The following is a 24013-nucleotide window of genomic DNA, read 5'->3' as shown; positions in this document are numbered from 1 at the left end:
TTGGCTTTAATGGTAAGATATGGCGGATCATAGCGAACTCTTTTAAGGGTGTTACATTATGCGTACTGCATGAAGGCAGAACAGGAAGTCCATATCCTGTCGAGCAAGGCGTGGGTCAAGGTCGGACATTATCTGCATGTTTTTTCTAGTCATGATCAACAACCTTATTCTAGAGCTTGACTCGTGTCCGTTTGGACTCACTATTCATATTCTACACATACCAGCAATATTTCTAGCGGATGGCACTTTACTTATGGACTGTTCCATTGGGAACTTGCAGTGTCTCCTAGACTTAGTGTATAGCTTCTTGCGAAAATGGCGTCTTAATTACAACCCCGAGAAAAGTTCTCTAATACAGTTTCAAAGGGGCCACACAAAGCGCGTTCCACGAACTCAATGTGCATTCGGAGGGCAACCTATTCCGTGGGTCACAACCAAGGAATACGCCGGTATAAACTTGACTCAGAATTTGCATTGCGACGAGAGCATAAAAAAGCTTGTCAGAATGGGAGACAATCACTGAATTCATTGATAAGCGTTCGTGTTCAGGGTGGCGGCATGAATCCGTTGATAAGCTGCAAGCTTATCAAAAGTATAGTCCAATCGCGTGTGTCGCGCTATTGGACGACTTGACATTGCTGGCGAGGTTGATAAAAGGAAGATGCTATATTGGAACAAACTATGTGCTGCAAGTAGTAAATACGTGTGGAAAACTCTCTTCATTATTCGTGTTTGTGCTTTCATATTCGGAAACAAGATGCCCCTCGCGGAAAGCTTTATTCAAGATATATTTGCAACCGCACACAGGCTTAATGTAGCATCAGCTCTGTTTGACTTTTTATACGATGGTTTTTGTCCCACTCACAACTCCTGGCGAAACTTTACCACGAGAATTGTAGAAGAGTTTTACTTCAATAAATGGGCGGACGCTATGAATAATTCGATTGTGCTCAAAACCTACGCCAGCATCCACTCTGTCTGTGTTCCTAATCCACCCTGGATACTGAGTCTTGTTTATCCTAACCATACATGGAAAATGGGCGAGTTAATCAAACTCTCGTATTGGTACGAACGTAGTATTGTAGTATGTAGACTGTGTGGGAAGAACTCTGGCAATATTACTACGCACTTTCTTATCCAGTGCCCGGCACTGTTCTATAGTCGCGATAAAATATTAGACTTTCTTGTAAACTTCCTAGAAATTACAGAATATGTAACATTCGACCACCTTTCAGAGGAAAAGCAATGCCAATTTCTACTGGGAAGCCAGGTGGATATTCCTCTTGATCATGATAGATGGGAAATGATGATGATAAACATTGCTGACCTACTTCCATCACTAATTGTACATATGAACACTTTACTTTGAAAATGTGATTTTGAAATTCTAAACTGAATATCGATTTGTTTTAATTAAAATGTAAAATAGGTATGAAATCTCTGAAAAGAGGAAATAAAGAAAATCTATCTATCTATCTATCTATCTATCTATCTATCTATCTAAAATCTATCTATCTATCTATCTATCTATCTATCTATCTATCTATCTATCTAACAATGTTTGACTGTAATCGCAATCTGAAAATGGGTTTTCTCCGTACATTCCGGTTTCTTCCCACTTCGAGACCCCTCGTACGCTTTCATCTGAGTCATCAAAAGTGATTTGTATGCGTCTTATCGAAATTGATGTTATGTGAAATAAATAAAGTTTATATTTGGTATATCAATTATATCAAATGTACTAATGCATAATTGTCCAATCGCATGCCTGTTCAACATCAGTCTTGTACTGAAGTTTCATTGCGCCAACATATGTATGTATATAGCATGTCCATTTTTGAGACACTTTTCACATCTCAAATCCGATCTCCGTCACTTACATATTTATTTTTTTCTCGCATCTTTTAGATATATCAAGTTGTATAATAAATCTCCATCTATGCGTTCAGAGTGTAAACGTATCCTGGTGCTTATGTATTGCATTTGGGTCGGGTGTGGGTACAGCGTACATGTTGTACATGCTTAATCGTAGTGCTATACCATTTGTAATTTCAAAACGATATCAATTAAAAAACTTAACAATGACACGGAATTTGTCAGCATTCGATGTTACATGTTTCATAAGAATATACAACATTTTTGCCATGTTTTGCCTCGTTGTTACGTAACAGAATTAGACTCACTTATTTGTCCGTTTAATTGCTTTTGAACGGCAGATGTTGAAAGTCGATACTTTTAAACATGCCTTCAATTTAAACTGGTCGCCATAGAAGTTACGATTATTGCCGAACGGAAGTCATAAAGTTCATGACCGTTCTCGGATGAATTCGGACAGACGTTACAACTTCGGCTTGTTTGACTAAATGGTACACAAACGTTTCCAAATCATTATCGTTCATCTTGACTTCGATTTAGTCCTGTCTCTGCATGATTTATAACATTTTTCCACAATTCTTCTAAATCATAAAGAAAATAAGACAGATGCGTATATTGGGACTTTGATGATATATGAAGAGAGCAGAGAAAAAAAACCGGAACTACCTCCCTTCAGAAAACGTTAGGTAAACGTGGATGATAATTTTATATGCAAATGAACTGTACCACTGCCATGTGTCACTGTAGATATACGAATTGTTTCTAAAATATAGATTTTAAAGGGATGTGTGAAGATGTTTTATGGCAGTAATAAAAACAATAAAATACTGTTGTGTTCAAAAAGTACCGATACAAAATATCCTTGGAACACAACTCAGGTTATCAAAAAATGCTTTTCAACTTTTTAAATATTGCATTTCATATTGTTTGAATTAAGCGTTGATTTTTAAAATAATTGTAACTAAAATTGTAATCATTTTTCCGATTTGGTGTAAAAAGTACTGTATATATAATTACTTTTTGCAAAACTTACTGCTACATGTATGTATAACATAGTATGAAATAAGTTTAAAAAAAGGGTTGCGACAATTCGAACAGAAAAATACCCATGATCACCGTTAACTGCATATTGAGAGAACGCAATAAATAAATAAATAAAGAAACAGATAAAATGAAATTCACACAATCAGAAGTTACGAGTTACCTCCCTTCCAAAAACGTTAGGTTAACTTTGATTGATGATACCTTATATGCTAATGAATTTTACTATTGCGAAGCAACACATTTGTTTTATAAAAAACACGTGGCATGTTGGGAGAATGGCATATCATGTAGTAAAACATTCAATGAGGCTATTTAAAACAACAGAGCCTTGAGACTGCTTACTATCAGTAATTAAATAAACAAAAAAATACTATTGTGTTAAAAAGCCTTCACCTTTTTTTTACATAGTACAGATCAGATTGTCAAATTAAATTTAATGTACAACTAGTAATCGTTACAAAACCACCCTCAATAACATTATATGTAATTGATCAAATTAATTTCCTAACATATTTTGACATTTCAATTTTTTAAACTCTTTTATAACTTATACATATTACATACTTGTGACTTATGTAAGCTCAGCTATATGTATACCTGTATTATGACAAAACAGCACTATATTGGTTTTATCGGTCTTCTGTGATAAAAGACAACACAAAACTGATTTCAAATATTTTTCTCTATTTCAACTAAGAACAAAAATATGCTAACATGTTAATCAAAGTTTAATTGTAAAGTACTTCGTAAAAATGAATTATAATAACAATGAATTGTTAACAGAATGCTAACAGAAAAAATATACAATTGATAATATGCGATAAATATACCGAATCTTAATTCAGGTAGAAGTAAAAGAGTTTGTTCGTAAAACATGAAACAATGCAATATGCTTTTGAAACAATCTACCCCAAATGGTTTTCTACTACTTCCTAGGCAAACGTGCTTACAAAGAATATGAATCCAGTCACTAATGCAACTAAAATATTACAATTATAAAATGTTTTAATATTAATTAATACACTTACCGTTTACATTTAAACATATGGAATAGCGACAAAGAATTTTAAAAAGAAATCAAATAAAAATGGCGGCATCCCTAAATGGGTCAAACGCTAAATGATGTGTAGGTATGCATGTACTGTTCTTCAATATTTTCTAATCTAATTTCGTAATTAATTCCAGAAGTGTAAATATACATTCTATAAATATGCTCTTATTATTGCAAAATTCACCAATTAATTATGCACAAAACGGAGATTTATACCATTATATATTAACAAAACAGTATCGTAGTATCTCATGAATAAAAAAAATCCACTGAATTTACTTAGAAGTAATATGAATCTGATTGAAGCTGTAGTAGCGATAGTACATTTAAACAATCGTCTTAGGAAACAATGTCTAAATATCTAAATTGTTTTGATAATTGACATGCACAACTTTTTCCTTCGAACGATGCGACTTAAAATAGGAATGGTCAATCTCATTTTATTTCTTCCAACTTAAGCCACAGATACTTAGGTTTCAAGATTTCCTCATCCTCCATTTTTGGTGGTATCTAAAACAGAGACAACCATAAAATTATATTGCTTTTGAAGGTAATTATTTTAAAATTTTCATACTATTTCTGTTAACCATACTACGAGATTATACGATTATATGATGATCTGTTTGACAATAACCTGTTTATCGATGATATTAATTGTATTAATAAATTAGAAGTAATGTTCAATAACGTTTATAATTAAGTGATTGGAAAATGACATACGTCAGTTTTACTGCCAACACTTATCCGGAAGTTGCGCACAAAGTCAGCTAGTGCCATCTTTGCCTCCAGTAAAGCCAGCCTCATACCAATACAATTCCGTGGACCGTATCCAAATGGCATGTAATCCATGGGATCATATTTCGCCTTCTCAGTAGGCGAGAACCTTAAAGTGATAATAATAAAAATACATATCAATTCAGACAGGTCGATATCCATGTTGTCAAGATAAAATATTGTTAGAATTAATATCCAAATGTAGACTATCGGCCGTACACGAGTTAAAGAAAGAAGACTACATATCATACTTACAAATGAGAACAAAACAATGAGAAGAAAATAAAGCAAGACGAAAATAGACAAAAATTCTCCCTTTTCCGTATAAAATGAAATTGAGTCAATTTATCCAAGTTAATTAACTACTACATTATTGGAATATCTATACCTACACATAAAAACTATAAAAATATTTAGTATTAATAAGATATATTTCAAGTCATTATAACACCATATGAACCGAATCAAAAGTCCATAATTTTTGTTAGATACGATAATTATTACCAAATGTTTGCTTCGTGTAAAATAGAAAAGCATGAAGAATGGCTCGACTTCACATTGGCGAAATCGCCTTATGAGTTACCATAGGAATTTCGACTCGATGTTTCTAACAATGGAAACACCGAGTCAATATGCTAAACATCGCCATCCACGTGTCAGTGTAATTAGCCAATGAGAATGATAGAAAACTGTAGGATGTCTAATACAAATATATATATATATATATATATATATATATATAACATAAATCCTTTCACTTCTATGAAATATGGATGGCATCAACATGAAATAAAAGAGATAGATCAAAATAAATTAAATCTGCTATTGTTTTAGCGACTAATATAATGCAGTGATGTAAAAAATTTTAATGTCATCGATAAATGAAAAAGAGTGACATCAATGCTTATAACTATTTTTAGGCTATTTACGAAATAAGCTATATTTACGATTCATTTGACTTTTCCGGGGAGTAGTGTTTCGCTATTGTGATGTCACGATACCGTCGGTTATCGCGCCTTTCTCGGACAAAATGATTATGAAGGATTAATAAATAAGTTCAAGAACATGAGCTTTCATCCAAATCTATGTAAGGTCACAATTTTCAGAGAAAATTTTCAAAAAAACACGTGGCCTGAAACGATAGCATTTGGACTATGTGCTAATTTAAAATAATATATACCTCTCTGGATTGAAGACGTCAGGCTTTTCCCAAACTTCTGGATCATGCTGCATTGCGTATACTGGCACAGAGACACACATTCCGACTGGAATCGTAATGTCCTTTACCTTGGTTGTCTTAACGCACATTCTCTCAAATCTACAAAGATCAAATGTGTTTTCTATATATTTTTTTCTGTAAAATTGTTTAAATTATAATGTATAGATGTTTATGTAAGAAAGATATATTAATGTATTAAAAAATGTATTATGACAAGCAAAACAGCACTATATTGGTTTTATCGGTCTTCTGTGATAAAAGACAACACAAAACTGATTTCAAATATTTTTCTCTATTTCAACTAAGAACAAAAATATGCTAACATGTTAATCAAAGTTTAATTGTAAAGTACTTCGTAAAAATGAATTATAATAACAATGAATTGTTAACAGAATGCTAACAGAAAAAATATACAATTGATAATATGCGATAAATATACCGAATCTTAATTCAGGTAGAAGTAAAAGAGTTTGTTCGTAAAACATGAAACAATGCAATATGCTTTTGAAACAATCTACCCCAAATGGTTTTCTACTACTTCCTAGGCAAACGTGCTTACAAAGAATATGAATCCAGTCACTAATGCAACTAAAATATTACAATTATAAAATGTTTTAATATTAATTAATACACTTACCGTTTACATTTAAACATATGGAATAGCGACAAAGAATTTTAAAAAGAAATCAAATAAAAATGGCGGCATCCCTAAATGGGTCAAACGCTAAATGATGTGTAGGTATGCATGTACTGTTCTTCAATATTTTCTAATCTAATTTCGTAATTAATTCCAGAAGTGTAAATATACATTCTATAAATATGCTCTTATTATTGCAAAATTCACCAATTAATTATGCACAAAACGGAGATTTATACCATTATATATTAACAAAACAGTATCGTAGTATCTCATGAATAAAAAAAATCCACTGAATTTACTTAGAAGTAATATGAATCTGATTGAAGCTGTAGTAGCGATAGTACATTTAAACAATCGTCTTAGGAAACAATGTCTAAATATCTCAATTGTTTTGATAATTGACATGCACAACTTTTTCCTTCGAACGATGCGACTTAAAATAGGAATGGTCAATCTCATTTTATTTCTTCCAACTTAAGCCACAGATACTTAGGTTTCAAGATTTCCTCATCCTCCATTTTTGGTGGTATCTAAAACAGAGACAACCATAAAATTATATTGCTTTTGAAGGTAATTATTTTAAAATTTTCATACTATTTCTGTTAACCATACTACGAGATTATACGATTATATGATGATCTGTTTGACAATAACCTGTTTATCGATGATATTAATTGTATTAATAAATTAGAAGTAATGTTCAATAACGTTTATAATTAAGTGATTGGAAAATGACATACGTCAGTTTTACTGCCAACACTTATCCGGAAGTTGCGCACAAAGTCAGCTAGTGCCATCTTTGCCTCCAGTAAAGCCAGCCTCATACCAATACAATTCCGTGGACCGTATCCAAATGGCATGTAATCCATGGGATCATATTTCGCCTTCTCAGTAGGCGAGAACCTTAAAGTGATAATAATAAAAATACATATCAATTCAGACAGGTCGATATCCATGTTGTCAAGATAAAATATTGTTAGAATTAATATCCAAATGTAGACTATCGGCCGTACACGAGTTAAAGAAAGAAGACTACATATCATACTTACAAATGAGAACAAAACAATGAGAAGAAAATAAAGCAAGACGAAAATAGACAAAAATTCTCCCTTTTCCGTATAAAATGAAATTGAGTCAATTTATCCAAGTTAATTAACTACTACATTATTGGAATATCTATACCTACACATAAAAACTATAAAAATATTTAGTATTAATAAGATATATTTCAAGTCATTATAACACCATATGAACCGAATCAAAAGTCCATAATTTTTGTTAGATACGATAATTATTACCAAATGTTTGCTTCGTGTAAAATAAGAAAAGCATGAAGAATGGCTCGACTTCACATTGGCGAAATCGCCTTATGAGTTACCATAGGAATTTCGACTCGATGTTTCTAACAATGGAAACACCGAGTCAATATGCTAAACATCGCCATCCACGTGTCAGTGTAATTAGCCAATGAGAATGATAGAAAACTGTAGGATGTCTAATACAAATATATATATATATATATATATATATATATATAACATAAATCCTTTCACTTCTATGAAATATGGATGGCATCAACATGAAATAAAAGAGATAGATCAAAATAAATTAAATCTGCTATTGTTTTAGCGACTATAATAATGCAGTGATGTAAAAAATTTTAATGTCATCGATAAATGAAAAAGAGTGACATCAATGCTTATAACTATTTTTAGGCTATTTACGAAATAAGCTATATTTTACGATTCATTTGACTTTTCCGGGGAGTAGTGTTTCGCTATTGTGATGTCACGATACCGTCGGTTATCGCGCCTTTCTCGGACAAAATGATTATGAAGGATTAATAAATAAGTTCAAGAACATGAGCTTTCATCCAAATCTATGTAAGGTCACAATTTTCAGAGAAAATTTTCAAAAAAACACGTGGCCTGAAACGATAGCATTTGGACTATGTGCTAATTTAAAATAATATATACCTCTCTGGATTGAAGACGTCAGGCTTTTCCCAAACTTCTGGATCATGCTGCATTGCGTATACTGGCACAGAGACACACATTCCGACTGGAATCGTAATGTCCTTTACCTTGGTTGTCTTAACGCACATTCTCTCAAATCTACAAAGAATGTGTTTTCTATATATTTTTCTGTAAAATTGTTCCAAATTATAATGTAAGATTTGTTATCAGATATATTAATGCTATCTTAAGTGAAATCTATGTATGTTCATACAGTCATGTTTCGACAAAGATGCATTTTGATTTTATACATTATCCCTTATATAAAATCATATAAAAGACTAATTTCAAGATAAAAAAAAGACAAAAAGTCGGACACCCACCTCATCGCTGGCGGATACATCCTTAGAGTCTCATTTACACACATATCCAGGTACCGTAGCTTCTGAGCATTCTCGTAATCGATATTTTCCTTAATTAGAAGATACATAATCAGCGTATACACACACGTTTAAAATTTATTCTTTTTATTAAAGACAAATAAAGAAACTTTAGTATATCCTATTTAAACACATGTACACCATTTGGATAATTATTTTTCAAAACTTTGTTAGACTTACGAGACTGTTTTATTCTTAATGACTTTCTAAACAATGATTGCCACTCCTTATTGGCCTTTGGGAAAATGATGTAATCCAAAGTGCATCAAGCGATACGGAATTTGCCTTAGGTATTTTATAATTGTTTACGATAGATGTTACATCAGTTGAACCTATGCAATTATGAACGTTATCTTAGCTGCCTACCGATCCAAGTTCCTTCTCGAGTTCCCGACGCAGTTTCTCCTGACAATCTGGATTGGTGGCAAGGTTGTACATAGTCATTGTAAGGGTGATAGACGTAGTTTCGTAACCGGCAGCGAAAAATACTTCAGCATTCCCCAGGATTGATTCGAATGTTATTCCTAACATCAATAAATAAAATATGAACATACATTGCAAAATAGTAACAGAACGACTAGGACGTAACGGTAGCTTGTTTTCTTACTCTTGTTATTTAATCAACACAAGTAATATTTGTAAATGTCTGGGGTTAACGGGTAAACGATATTTGTAGAATGTATGTAATAAATCTTATATATCAATTATGGACCTTTGCTGATGTACATATAATGTCGTCATGCCCTAGTAGAATTAAATATGACCGAGGGCGAAAAACTCGACGTTGGAATAGTGTGACATTGTCCATCGCAATATCGAATGGGAGTGACGTTACAATAGGAATATTGACCCGGTGTTTATAAAATAGTTAAAATCGAGTCAATTCGCTTTCTGAAAAAAAGGAAACATCGAGTCAATATCCTAAATATCGCCCTCCACGTAAGAGTGTATTAGCCAATGAGAATAGTGGAAAATCGGAGAATATCTAATATATCTATATATATATATTATGTAATTAAATTTTTTCAAGTGGACCCGATGACAGCCTCTACATCTTGGTCTCCAGTTGGGAACCTATGAGAGGTAGTTGCCAGGTAATGACTGCATGTCAGTGTGTTTTTTCCTGGATTCCCTCTACCTAATAAAACATTAAATCCTTGTAACCTACTGAGTGGTTAATGCAAAAGTGATGCAAAACCACACCGAATTATGCTACAGTCAAATATGTCTATAATGATCATCCAATGGACCAGACAAAAAGGTCTTTATAGCACACTGGTCATTCTACACGTTGAAATTGACCTTTTGGGCACCTTCAGAATGAAAGTGAACTTGTTATGCAGATGGTCTGTATAAAGAGGTGACCACTATGTTTGTATATCAATATATTTGATATACATTCATCGTTAAATAGAACATGATGCTGTTTTGACACTGATGGTACTAATCACCTTTCTGTTTAGAGTCCCAGTGATTGGCAGTTCCATTGGTCTCCTCTGGTTCGTTCCCGTCCTCCTGGGAGTCTATCATCAACTGGAGGAAATCCGACCGACTTGTCTGTAACGTTACCAACAATTGAATGTTCAGATCAAATTGGATATTAGTAAACAATAATTACCATATGTATAGGCCAAGACACGATGAGGAATCAGATTTGTTTTATACAGGCTGAGCATAAAAAACATTCAAGGTTTGAAGAAAGCATGAAACTTAGCACATGGCTTCTTTAGGAAATAAGGTTTCAGGAAAAAAATGGACCCCAAAAAATCACGGCCTCTAGCGGCCGCCATATTGGTTTTCAAAATGGCCGCCAAAAACCACTTTCTTCTATACCAGCTAGACCCAACCTTAAACCATCTACACCCATATTATTGATATTTAGAACAATCTGGTAGAAGTACCGCCTTTTTGTATTTCAAGATGGCCGCTAACTTTGCGAGCTGTATTTGTATATAATACATCTTAATGGCCAAGCTGACTTTAAGCAAATAAATACCTGCAAATATATTAAGAGTATTGATAATTGTGTAGCGTTTGATACATAAATATTTGAATTCTTCTTGCAATTTCAAAATGACCGCTATTTTAAACCCAAATTTGCGGTTTAAATTGTTACCATATTTCATACTGTAGGTGATCGAACAAAAAATTAAGTTTACATTCTTAAACGTCTACACCGATATTATTGATGCTAATTCTTATCAATACCTTAAGGATCATTCTGGTAGTGTTAACATATAATTACCGATATTTTGTATTCCAAGATTATCTTTATAATAATAATATAATCATTGGCTATGCTGACTTTAAGCAAATAAAATATCTGCAATTACTGTTAGTATTGATATTTTGTAGCGTTTGATACAGAAGAATTCGATTCTTATTTGTATTTTCAAATGCCCGTCATTCTGAAATTCTAGACGTCTGGCAGCATTAAATTAAATGTAAGAACTATCATAAAAGACTCTAATGCTTTTACGCTTAAAAGAACCACTGGGAGAGACCTTTAAACACAAAATGTAAGTTCAAATTTAATTAGAGAAAAAATCACAAATTGCTCTGCGAAATCGTCTATATCATGTAATTGGAAATAAAGTATCGTGAAGGAGATATTCACTTCATCAGAACAATGACCTATTGGTATACCTTACATTGTCTACAAATGCAAGATGTGCCTAACCCTTATAACAAATAGTGTAGTGACTCATAAATGTCAGAGGAGGTGTTTTCGAAAGAAACAAAAAAAAAAAAAAAAAAAAAAAAAAAAAATCGAGGATCATCTTCTTTTTGAATGTGAAGTGGAAGATATTGTTTGCCAGAAGATTGTTCATAGCAAGGTTTTGCCGCCAAAGCTTGAATGTCTACCTCGTCTGGTACGGCTATCTATTTGACAGTAGTGGCACTAAAATTAACCACAAACAAGTCCTTGTGAAGATAGTCATGAGTATCTCAAAAGTTTATATATGTTAGCTGAGCCTTCGATTTAGAACTCCCAATCTCATTACTGGCTTAGGAGATGAAGATGGCGAAAGCGAGACAGATAATGGTGTCGAATTAATTAAAAGATATGAAGCGCTATACTAGCAGGACAGTATGCAAAATAAATCCACCTGAAACATATAGCCAGCTTCAATAAAGCATGCATAAGGCTCGATAGACAGGGTGAAAATAAATTGCAGCGATTAAGAACAGAAGAACAGTAGGCCTTCAAACTAAGTCAAAACAATAGAGATGATAGAGAGTATAAACAAGTGGTCATCTGGAACCTTACCGAATTTAGTTTTGGATGACATCGATATATGAAAAAAAGTGGGACCGATAGTGCAGGCTGCTTGTTGTGCCACTAGGAACTCTAAAAACAGGAGAGAAGGCGCCCTTTTGAATGCAGTAGACGTGATAAAGTGAGGGCTAGGTGTTATCAGCAGATGGGCAGAGATTTGGACAATTGCTGTTGACTTGCGGCGCAACTTTAAAGATGTTCCAGTTTAAGAGTCGGTGAAGCCCATGAAAGATGATCCACTGTTGACGCATGCAAAGTTGCAATTCAGATACCATTTCAATATCATTCAAGGCAGGTCATATGTAACAACATTTTAAGAGTTGATTTTAGCTCGATCACTTACAGAGTGAAATACGGAAACAAACTAATTTACACGGCCATTTAAATTCAAAATGGCGGTTATGTTGAAATTAATATAGGAATCAAATTGTTTATGTATTAAATGATTTTTTAAAGTAAATTACCAGCTGTTTGGTTATTTCATGTACCTTTATTTAATGCTGTCGGACATCTTAAATTTCAGATTGGCGGTCATTTTGAAATTCAAATAAAAATAGAATTATTTTGTATCAAACACTACAAAATGTAAATACTCAATGTATTTGGGGGCATTTTATTTACTTAAAGTCAGCTTAGCCAATCATTTGATTTTGATTTATCATTATAATATGATTATATTTAGATACAGGTACATGTACAGATAAAGCTCGCAAAGTTGGCGGCCATCTTGAAATACAAAATGGCGGTTCTATTACATGAAGTTTAACTCTACCAGAATGTTCTTAAGTATCAATAATATGGGTATAGACGTTTAAAGTTTTTGTCTAGCTGGTATAGAACGCGATATATGGGTCGCAGAAGGTGGTTTTTGGCTGCCATATTGAAAACCAATATGACGGCCGGCAGAGCCCGTGATTTTTCGGGGTCCATTTTTTTCCAGAAACTTTACGTCCGAAAGAAGCCATATGCAAGTTTCATGCTTTCTTCACACTTTCAACGATTTTGCCGAAAAATCGACTTTTGCCGCTCCAATATTATCCCTAGTAATGCGGAAACAAGTTCACAATATGATAAAAATAAAGTTCAACATGTATTCATGTTATTAATCATGTAAGATTTTTATATGGAATAAGAGGGTGAATTGGTATCCGGCAAACAATATTCAGTATGTGAGATCATGCATCATCCATCGATGTAACACTCAGAATCTTTTGTCATGAATCAAAAAAAAAAAAAAAAAAAAAAAAAAAAATCCAAATATACCTCTTTGTCTTTTCTCCTCTCCTCCATCAGCTGTGTGGTAAGTTTACGGAAGTAAACCATGCTTTCTTTGGGGAAAGCAGCAAAACCCATCTTCCTAAGCAGTGGCTTCAGTGCAGGAAAAAACACTGAAAATAACAACAAATGTAGACCAATGTTGATATGGTTTCTTTTGCCAATAAAATCATTCATTGACCGAATTCAAAATGCAAATTATTTTACTTGGGTTTTATTATACACTGCATCAAAACCATATAAATATCTGGTTTGAATGTTTATGATTGTATTTTAGATGTGTTAACAATATATACTTGAAATAACGAAATCGACGCTGTAATACACTGGCCCGGGGTATCTCAATCTATTTATAGACCAATCAGTCAAGCAACTTTTTAATCAAGTTTTATTAATCGATCGGGCTATAAGGGGCAGCACAGTTCAAAATAATTAGCGGAAACCAGGCAAAAATAAAGATAGCATACTCTAATCAAATTGCATGTTTCCAAATTTGCACCGACATGTAGTTTACATAGCTATCCTAGCAGAAGATAATGTCTTCCCAGCAGTAAATAATATCTCTTCAGCAATAGATACTGTCTCCCCGGTAGTAGATAATGTCTCCCCAGCAGTAGATAATGTCTCCCCGGCAGTAGATAATGTCTCCCCGACAGTAGATAATGTCTCCCCAGCAGTAGATAATGTCTCCCCGGCAGTAGATAATGTCTGTCCAGCAATAGATACTGTCTCCCCGGCAGTAGATAATGTCTCCCCAGCAGTAGATAATGTCTCCCCATCAGCAGATAATGTCTCACCAGCAGTAGATTATGTCTCCCCAGCAGTAGATAATGTCTTCCCCAGCAGTAGATAGTGTTTCCTCAGTAGTAGATAGTGTCTTCCCAATAGTAAATAACGTCTCCCCAGCAGTAAATAATGTCTCCCTGATAGTAGATAATGTCTCCCAAGCAGTAGGTAATGTCTCTCATACTTCGCAGGGATATTCCTTGCCTGCTAGGGAAAAATATCTCTATCTTACACAGTGGGGTGTAAGACAGCTCACACGCGCTAGACAATAACGTGACGTCATCTATACATACGGCGTATCTGCGGCGCGCATTGCAGATGACGTCATCAATTTTGATACATAACTCGATACAAAAGCTGGAAACCAAGTGGAATTCTATATACCAACATCTTCATCACTGTCAGGTATAATGGACGTCTATATTTTGATCAATAAAACAATGCAACTATACCTCTATCACAGGAGATGAGATAAAGTAAAATAAGGAGGGCCACAGGAGAAGAGATGAGATAAAATAAAAGTCGTAAATATGGAGAGCCACAGGAGATGAGATATACATGTAAGATAAAATAAAACTCACAAATAAGGAGGGCCACAGGAGATGAGATAAGGTAAAATAAAACTCAATAATAAGAAGGACTACAGGAGATGAGATACTATAAAACAACCTCACAAATAAGGAGGGCAACAGGGGATGAGATACGACAAAAATAAAACTCATCAATATGGAGGACTACAGGAGATAATATAAGATAAAATTAACTCACAAACAAGGAGGACTATAGGGGATGATATAAAACTGACGTCGAACATTTGTTTGGCATGTTTTACGAAGAGGTCATCGGGATTGTTCTGCGAATCCACCTGGATACCGAAAGCCGTGGAACTAATCACATCCATAGTAAAACCTCCAAATAATCTGCAACAATATAAGACCAGTGAATAAACAAAAGATTGATAAAATTATCTTGTCTTGTTTCACTTACAACTTCATCAGTAATGCATGATTTTATCTTTCACATCGGTGGTGGTAAATGGACATCAAAACTTGAACAGAATCCGTTCTAGTGAAAAGCATTGACCTAAAATCTCAGTCGAAACTGTCTAATTATCTTAGATTTTTATTATCTTTAGCATTCGAATTCGCAACGGCGTCTAGATATGCATATGTCAATGGTATACATGAATGTTACTAACTGGTCGCCAGGCGGTATATAACCAGGTCTCGTGCTCATACATGCACGTGTACGTATTCGATGTCGTACCATAAACTATGCTAAATGCAATGTCACGTGTTATTTAATAAATAAATGAGTCACAGACAATTTATGTCAGCGCTATCAACATACACAATCATTTAATGGTATTATACATAGACTTATTTACAATGCCATGCACACCCTTCAGTGAATTTTTTACCTTCTCATTTCTACTTGGCCATCCTCCCCATTCTTCATTGCCTTCTTAGCTGTCTTCACCAATACGTCACAGGCTTTTTGGACAAGTGGCACAATCTTTATATATAATATAATAATATTTTAACAAGATATTGCTTGAGAAGAAACATTTGAGAAGAAACATTTGACAATACAATGTAACAATGAGATTCACTTTGCATAAATTGAAATGTAGGTAGAATGGTCGTTAACTTGACATGGATAAATAGCGATACTGAAACACGATATAAGGTATACGAGTGGAGAATTGTATCGAAGTTAATCTGCTTGTTCTTACCTCAAGTTTGTTTATGTCGAAGCATATTATTGTAGGTTGTCGTATTTTGTGTTATGAACAGGTATTCTAGTGTGCATACAGGTTCTCATTCATATCCGACTAAGATTCAATTTTTAAAGTATGTAAAAGGAGAGTAGTTCAGATACCAATTTAACTTTTAAGTAGAGCCTTCGCTAAAACTCAATTTTCCAATCCTACATCACGGAGGAGTTGCGTAACCTTTTCTGTATATCAGTCTATATTGGATGTCTGACTTACCAATGCTAAGTAAATATAGTCCAATACATATCACGACAGTGATAATAGGTGAGAGTGGTGCCAAAGAGAGTACATATTGGTATATACCTACCTTTCGTAATTTGCCGGATGAGAACGTTGGTGTAATAATGCTTCTGTCATGTTTCCATTGGTTACCTTTGGTACTTAGGAGGCTATGATCCAAATCTCCATTGAAACCGTCAATCATCTACAAAACGTAAAACAATAGTACACATCACAGTGAACCCAGCATAGATTGTATACAAGTATTAGCTTCCCAAAAAGCTAAGTTGGCTACCATACAGCATTTATTCTTAGGAAGCAATGAAAGGAAAGTTTCACGAATTGTTCTGTTCACAGTTAGCTGTCATAGTTCTTATGACAATTCATTTTTAAAGAATGATAATGTAAATGCTTTCAAATTCAGTGTAAAAGATAATCAATCTCATGATACTCATGAAAGGGCCACTAGACTACCTTTCCGAGTCAAAAAAGTTTTTTTTAAACAATTATAGCATAATAAAATTTATAATGATGGCCAAAGATTTGGATACAACACCAAACAAGTTGAAGTTTTGCCGTCTGGCGTAATAATAGTCAACTAACACGTTATAATTATGACGAAACATAATACGATTTGTGTTATGAAAATTAACATTTTTGTTCATTTAATAAGGTTGTTCAAAAGGTGTGGGTGGCTTTTTCCTAATGCTAACAAGTTTTCCGTCTGATGTACATTGTACTGATAACATGTTCATGTATTTGGACAAGTTGGTGAAATACACAATATACGCATAGAAACAAGCATAACGTTTCGGTTAAAACTGTACTATACTCTAGCGCATACAGTTCCACAAATACCCCCTAAATAAAGTCTAACTTTGTTTCAGCATCTCCAGGCAGTGTTTTTACAAGTAGGTCATGTTCATTTCGCTTTCAGTACTAGAAAGACTATATATAGATGTCCCACGCGCTCCCGGCAATGTAAACAAAACTTGACGAATCATTGAACATTTTGAAACCTCTCTAGACTTACCCCTTTCAGTACGTGTAGCGCCGCCTTATGTAATTTCTGAGAATAATGTCCGATAACCAGAAAAAAACCATTCGGACTTCTCTAGGTTTATCTAATGATACTTTGAAAAAAAAACTCCCACTGGTACCCCTTTCACATATGAAATATTCAACCAGTAGCCAATCAATACACGTAAATCGTTTTGGCCAGCCAATCAAAGTGAACAGATTATTTATAACCATGTGAAATTCCAACAATATAGCAGTCAAAGAGACCAATTAAAATAGCAACAATGAATCCAGGGATGATAGAAAGAAATAAGGTTGTCATCAGATGCCATAGAGCAGCTCTGATAAACATTGCTGTAACCATGGACCGTTACATTTGTCAATGAATCATAATCCTCGATATTTCAGGGGTTACTATCACTGTCCTTATATCCGCCCCTGGGGCAACTAAAAGGTCTATGTAAGACATGCATGTTGGTCCTGAATTGTACATCAAACCAATCGAATAACGGTACACTGATTGACTTTGACGTTAAGGCTGACGTAATTACTTTTAAAAGAAGTATATGAAGACCTTTGATTAGTCAGGGATTTATTTTCCCCGAATTGTCTTTAAGTTTACTAATTTCAAAATATGCTATTAATAATGTACAAGAAATATAAACGTAATTATAATATAAATCATAAAAATAATAAAGTATTGACAAATGGATTGGAAAACAGGCAAAGCCTATACAAATCTTTTCTAGTTCCTTTTCAGTTTTACTATGACAAACGTAAGGAGTCGATATGACAATAAAGATAGTGACCATTGAAATATCGAGGCTTTGTTATCGGTCTATCTCGTGTTCATGACTACCCCTACACGGAGAGGAAATCCAAAAGAAGTGTATAATACAAACCAGTCTATCCGGGAAGTTATTAAACTGTTTCACCAGGATTTCTCTCAACATCTCTTTGTCAGCCACAATTAGATTCGAAGAAATCATTTCAAAATGTCTACAAAATAAAACGAGAGATCACTTAAATTAAGAATGATAATTGAAATTATGATTAATTTCTTTTATATTATGTTATGTTATGTCAAGTGCGATACCAGAATGTTTTTCTTTGTTTAGCATCTTAAGTTAACGTAATTTTGTTTAATGTATTAGATAAATGATTACAGATGATCCATCTTAGTAACAAATGACATTTTTACTAGAACTAAATAGCATACCCAAACACTTTGCCATATCTTTTAATTGCCTCTGTGTCGAAGGCACGGATACCCTAAAAAAGACAAATGGAAAATGACATTGAGTAAATGTATCAAATTGAATTGAGTAACGTCAAATTTATTATGCAGATCAATATACATTACCCTAGGCATTATATGATACAAAAACGTTACGAATTATTGTAAGGAAGTGGACGGTTTATTAGCAAACGTTCTCACCTTTCTCATAGCAAGCAAGTTGCCAATTATAGGCAAAGGTGTTGGTCCCGGGATGCCCATCCGTCTGAATGTAAGGAAGTCCCGACTCATCAAACTACAATAATTACAATGTCTATGGTTATTCATTCAACGAACATAAGTACCAACGGACAGGTCATGTTATACAGTGTATATAGGATACATGCTAATGACTCTTCAACTGGATCGCCTTACATAGGACTAGTAGAACCAAGCATAAAGTTGAATCTATGTAAGGACCGCTTTTATAGTTTTTGCTAATGTGTAGGATTATATCGTTTGCTAAAGAGAACACATTTCATGATTGATTCCTTAAATATTATAATTGTAACATCTTTCTTAACTTTCCCTTAGGTTCTCTAAAACACTCATTATTAAGTTAAGAATGGTTGACGGTCGCGTTGGGTGTGCTGTTCGGTGTCTTGCTAGTAATAAGTGAGATAACGTTTTACAATGAACAAGAATGTCCACTAGTACAGGGAGGTACTGTGCCAACATCACAGTCCTGAATGACCTGATCAGTCGTCTATCCGTGGAACATATCAACGAACCCTGACGATTTCTTTATCTAACGGATATGCATGTATGTGTTATATTCAAATTAATTTCTGATAAACAGACAAACTCATTTGGCTTGTCACTACGTGTATGGTTACACTCAAACATCAGTAATAAGGCTATCGGACAAAGCTGAGTTTGGTGAGTGTTTTATTTTTGTAAACAACCATCTGGTAATTTAACCGGTAGAGGTTAGGCTAGGTAGTAAATACTTTTTTTTCATGTTGAAAACGCATTCCAATGATTATAACTTAATTAATCAGACATACATATGAACATTAAATAATCAGTCAGGCTATAGTCAATTACCATAGTCCATAGGATACACCTGCATTTTAATCGGGTATCAAGTTGCATTCAGATAACGGTCTTGTAGAAGTATAAGTTATTCAATATCGTTTTGTTTTATGTATACGTGCGTCTTGATAAAGGTGCAGACTGCCTTGAAAAGTAGACAGTCGATTCACCGGTCATAATCGGAAATTCTTGACGCTGAAAATAGAAAGTTGGACTACCAACTCTCGACCATAGGAACGTAATTTTTTGGGTCTGACTTTGACATGTGACCGCTTCCTGGTCATACGTAAACAACAAACAGTGGTAGCATCAAATTAAACAATCGGCATTGTACCGTATCATTAAATATGACTTTCACACACATGTACAGTTGTATGCAGTGATTTTTCCCGGTGATATAGCGTTTTGTATTATTCAGCTATCTATACACACGTATGTACGTGTGCTGTATATATGTGTAAGCTATATCACCTTTTAATCAAATGTTACTGTTATCATTTACTTACATTGTATAGGATAAAATCGCCAGTAGCACCAGCAGAACCCACAAGGGGATGTCAAATCCCATCACGTCCATCTTGTCTAGATCTAGGTACGGGTATGCTGGATGTGCGTCTCCGGTCGGGAATTTATACGCAATGTACACAAACAATCAGCACAATATGAGCGGTCTAGTTACTGACCCCTTCTCCACATATAGTGAAGGCTGTCCATGTAACTTGATTTACAATTACAATTTAACTTTCAAGGGAGCGACTCAAGACCAGTGTTCGTAGCTCCAACATGGCTGTAAATAACACTGTGTTATGTTTACACTAGTCACCTGACTATGAGAAACATCAGCTGTTTTAGATTGAAAGCGGTTCTTTTGTTCAAGTGGAATATATCCACGTGATGTATGACGTAGTACGTACACAAAAGGGTAGTGAGTGTAAAATAGCCTGATTTCAAGATGTCATTTACATATGACTGAATGTGAAGGATGTCCTAAAGAGATTGATTGGTAGTTTATATAGATTTGTTTATATATGATATATGGTTTTTTTCACACGTGAGCATTACAAAAATGGGAAGGTATATAGCACATCACTCACCACCAGTCTTTAGAATACATTACAAATGTACTTGTCTTTGTCTTATCCAGGACAAATTCAGCTAAAGAAATCTTATCAACAGATCAATGGGCAGACATGGTCAAGACTTGCTCTTCATTTATGGGCAGACATGGTCAAGACTTGCTCTTCATTTACTCTGTTGAAACAAGTGCACGAACACGGAAAAACTGAGAATATTCCAAACAACAATTTAACATGTACCATGCAATTCTATTAATATGTAACTAACATCATGCATTTGATTAAACTTGTACTTCATTATCTAGAGTCAACTGAGTTCCCCCCCCCGGGGCCACCATTCGTGGCGTTATTATATATATTAATGGCTTCATGAAAAACCTGTATTATCTTGCGTCTTTGGTATTTCTCTTATTTTGAAATCACAATGTGCAAACATCTAACATAAATAGTTAGTTTATCGTACCGAATTAACTATAGAGAGTAAAGAATACAAATAGTTATCGCGTGACATATTGCGCAATGTAACCTCATTTCTGGATATGTAGAAACTTCACATGACTATGACATATTCCGAATGGGCGGAAATGGGAATTCCCTACTTCATTTATTGTGGATGTCGTATCAAATGTAACTATACATTTGTAATCAACGAATTCAGTCTAGTGGGTTATTTCCATTGTGTATTATATATGATGTTAAATAATTTCATGAGATTTAATGAACGAGCCCAAGAATTCTTTATTTTTGCGAGCTATGGTGAAATTCATGGAGATATGTTTGTAAATACCGAATTAGCAAATTGACTTATTTTTATGTTTCGCTATTGAACTCAATCTACGACGCCGTACTTACGAATATACAAGCTCTCCATACTGCTGTGTATAGAAGGCGATAGTATAGGACTCTCTCACGCGTGGATATGAATGAAAATGTATAAAACCTGAGGCTTGGCTAGGGTGTACAGCCTATTGTGATCCCGACGGTGGAATATCTATATTTTTCATATCCACAAGTGAAAGAGTATTTTTCTCTCATAACTCGACGTTCTAATACAATCTCACAATTATAAAAGCCAGTCATTATGGGAAAAAAATGTCTTATTTTTTATGAACAGCATTATTTCTGAAAATAATGTTAAAATTTAAAAATAAAATGATGTTGACAATGTGACGTGTGTGATTTTATTGCATGGCTAGCCATGTAATATAGCCTCAGGGGACATGAGTGTATTGTATGGGTAGCCATGTAATATAGCCTCAGGGGACATGTGTGTATTGTATGGGTAGCCATGTAATATAGCCTCAGGGGACATGAGTGTATTGTATGGATAGCCATGTAATATAGCCTCAGGGGACATGAGTGTATTGTATGGGTAGCCATGTAATATAGCCTCAGGGGACATGAGTGTATTGTATGGGTAGCCATGTAATATAGCCTCAGGGGACATGAGTGTATTGTATGGGCAGCCATGTAATATAGCCTCAGGGGACATGAGTGTATTGTATGGGTAGCCATGTAATATAGCCTCAGGGGACATGAGTGTATTGTATGGGTAGCCATGTAATATAGCCTCAGGGGACATGAGTGTATTGTATGGGTAGCCATGTAATATAGTCTCAGGGGACATGAGTGTATTGTATGGGTAGCCATGTAATATAGCCTCAGGGGACATGAGTGTATTGTATTGTATGGGTAGCCATGTAATATAGCCTCAGGGGACATGAGTGTATTGTATGGGTAGCCATGTAATATAGCCTCAGGGGACATGAGTGTATTGTATGGGTAGCCATGTAATATAGCCTCAGGGGACATGAGTGTATTGTATGGGTAGCCATGTAATATAGCCTCAGGGGACATGAGTGTATTGTATGGGTAGCCATGTAATATAGCCTCAGGGGACATGAGTGTATTGTATGGGTAGCCATGTAATATAGCCTCAGGGGACATGAGTGTATTGTATGGGTAGCCATGTAATATAGCCTCAGGGGACATGAGTGTATTGTATGGGTAGCCATGTAATATAGCCTCAGGGGACATGAGTGTATTGTATGGGTAGCCATGTAATATAGCCTCAGGGGACATGAGTGTGTATTGTATGGGTAGCCATGTAATATAGCCTCAGGGGACATGAGTGTATTGTATGGGTAGCCATGTAATATAGCCTCAGGGGACATGAGTGTATTGTATGGGTAGCCATGTAATATAGCCTCAGGGGACATGAGTGTATTGTATGGGTAGCCATGTAATATAGTCTCAGGGGACATGAGTGTATTGTATGGGTAGCCATGTAATATAGTCTCAGGGGACATGAGTGTATTGTATGGGTAGCCATGTAATATAGTCTCAGGGGACATGAGTGTATTGTATGGGTAGCCATGTAATATAGTCTCAGGGGACATGAGTGTATTGTATGGGTAGCCATGTAATATAGTCTCAGGGGACATGAGTGTATTGTATGGGTAGCCATGTAATATAGTCTCAGGGGACATGAGTGTATTGTATGGGTAGCCATGTAATATAGTCTCAGGGGACATGAGTGTATTGTATGGGTAGCCATGTAATATAGCCTCAGGGGACATGAGTGTATTGTATGGGTAGCCATGTAATATAGCCTCAGGGGACATGAGTGTATGTGTATGGTATGTAGGTAGCCATGTAATATAGTCTCAGGGGACATGAGTGTATTGTATGGGTAGCCATGTAATATAGTCTCAGGGGACATGAGTGTATTGTATGGGTAGCCATGTAATATAGTCTCAGGGGACATGAGTGTATTGTATGGGTAGCCATGTAATATAGCCTCAGGGGACATGAGTGTATTGTATGGGTAGCCATGTAATATAGTCTCAGGGGACATGAGTGTATTGTATGGGTAGCCATGTAATATAGCCTCAGGGGACATGAGTGTATTGTATGGGTAGCCATGTAATATAGCCTCAGGGGACATGAGTGTATTGTATGGGTAGCCATGTAATATAGCCTCAGGGGACATGAGTGTATTGTATGGGTAGCCATGTAATATAGCCTCAGGGGACATGAGTGTATTGTATGGATAGCCATGGGTAGCCATGTAAATATGTAATATAGCCTCAGGGGACATGAGTGTATTGTATGGGTAGCCATGTAATATAGTCTCAGGGGACATGAGTGTATTGTATGGGTAGCCATGTAATATAGCCTCAGGGGACATGAGTGTATTGTATGGGTAGCCATGTAATATAGTCTCAGGGGACATGAGTGTATTGTATGGATAGCCATGTAATATAGCCTC

General features: G+C 34.9%; 2 protein-coding genes across 2 annotated transcripts; both read right to left on the bottom strand.

Moving 5' to 3' along the window:
• Positions 1-3583: 3583 nt before the first annotated feature.
• LOC138329072 (cytochrome P450 3A2-like) lies at positions 3584-6059 on the bottom strand. The gene is made up of 3 exons (XM_069275796.1): positions 5925-6059; positions 4691-4853; positions 3584-4480 (listed from the first exon to the last, which is right to left on the bottom strand). The coding sequence occupies exons 1-3, from the start codon at positions 6050-6052 to the stop codon at positions 4406-4408; spliced, it is 366 nt and encodes a 121-aa protein (XP_069131897.1). The 5' UTR covers positions 6053-6059; the 3' UTR covers positions 3584-4405.
• Positions 6060-6236: 177 nt separating this feature from the next.
• LOC138329069 (cytochrome P450 3A5-like) lies at positions 6237-20536 on the bottom strand. Its single transcript, XM_069275792.1, has 14 exons — positions 20173-20536; positions 18794-18887; positions 18575-18627; positions 18258-18354; positions 16424-16540; positions 15760-15854; positions 15108-15259; positions 13542-13666; positions 10450-10555; positions 9365-9522; positions 8942-9030; positions 8580-8717; positions 7344-7506; positions 6237-7133 (listed from the first exon to the last, which is right to left on the bottom strand). The coding sequence occupies exons 1-14, from the start codon at positions 20241-20243 to the stop codon at positions 7059-7061; spliced, it is 1533 nt and encodes a 510-aa protein (XP_069131893.1). The 5' UTR covers positions 20244-20536; the 3' UTR covers positions 6237-7058.
• Between the last annotated feature and the right edge of the window lie 3477 nt (positions 20537-24013).

This window comes from Argopecten irradians, chromosome 8, assembly GCF_041381155.1.
Source record: "Argopecten irradians isolate NY chromosome 8, Ai_NY, whole genome shotgun sequence".
Lineage (NCBI taxonomy): Eukaryota > Metazoa > Mollusca > Bivalvia > Pectinida > Pectinidae > Argopecten > Argopecten irradians.
Note: the sequence above shows the minus strand (reverse complement) of the source record. Positions and strands in the feature narration are given on the sequence as shown.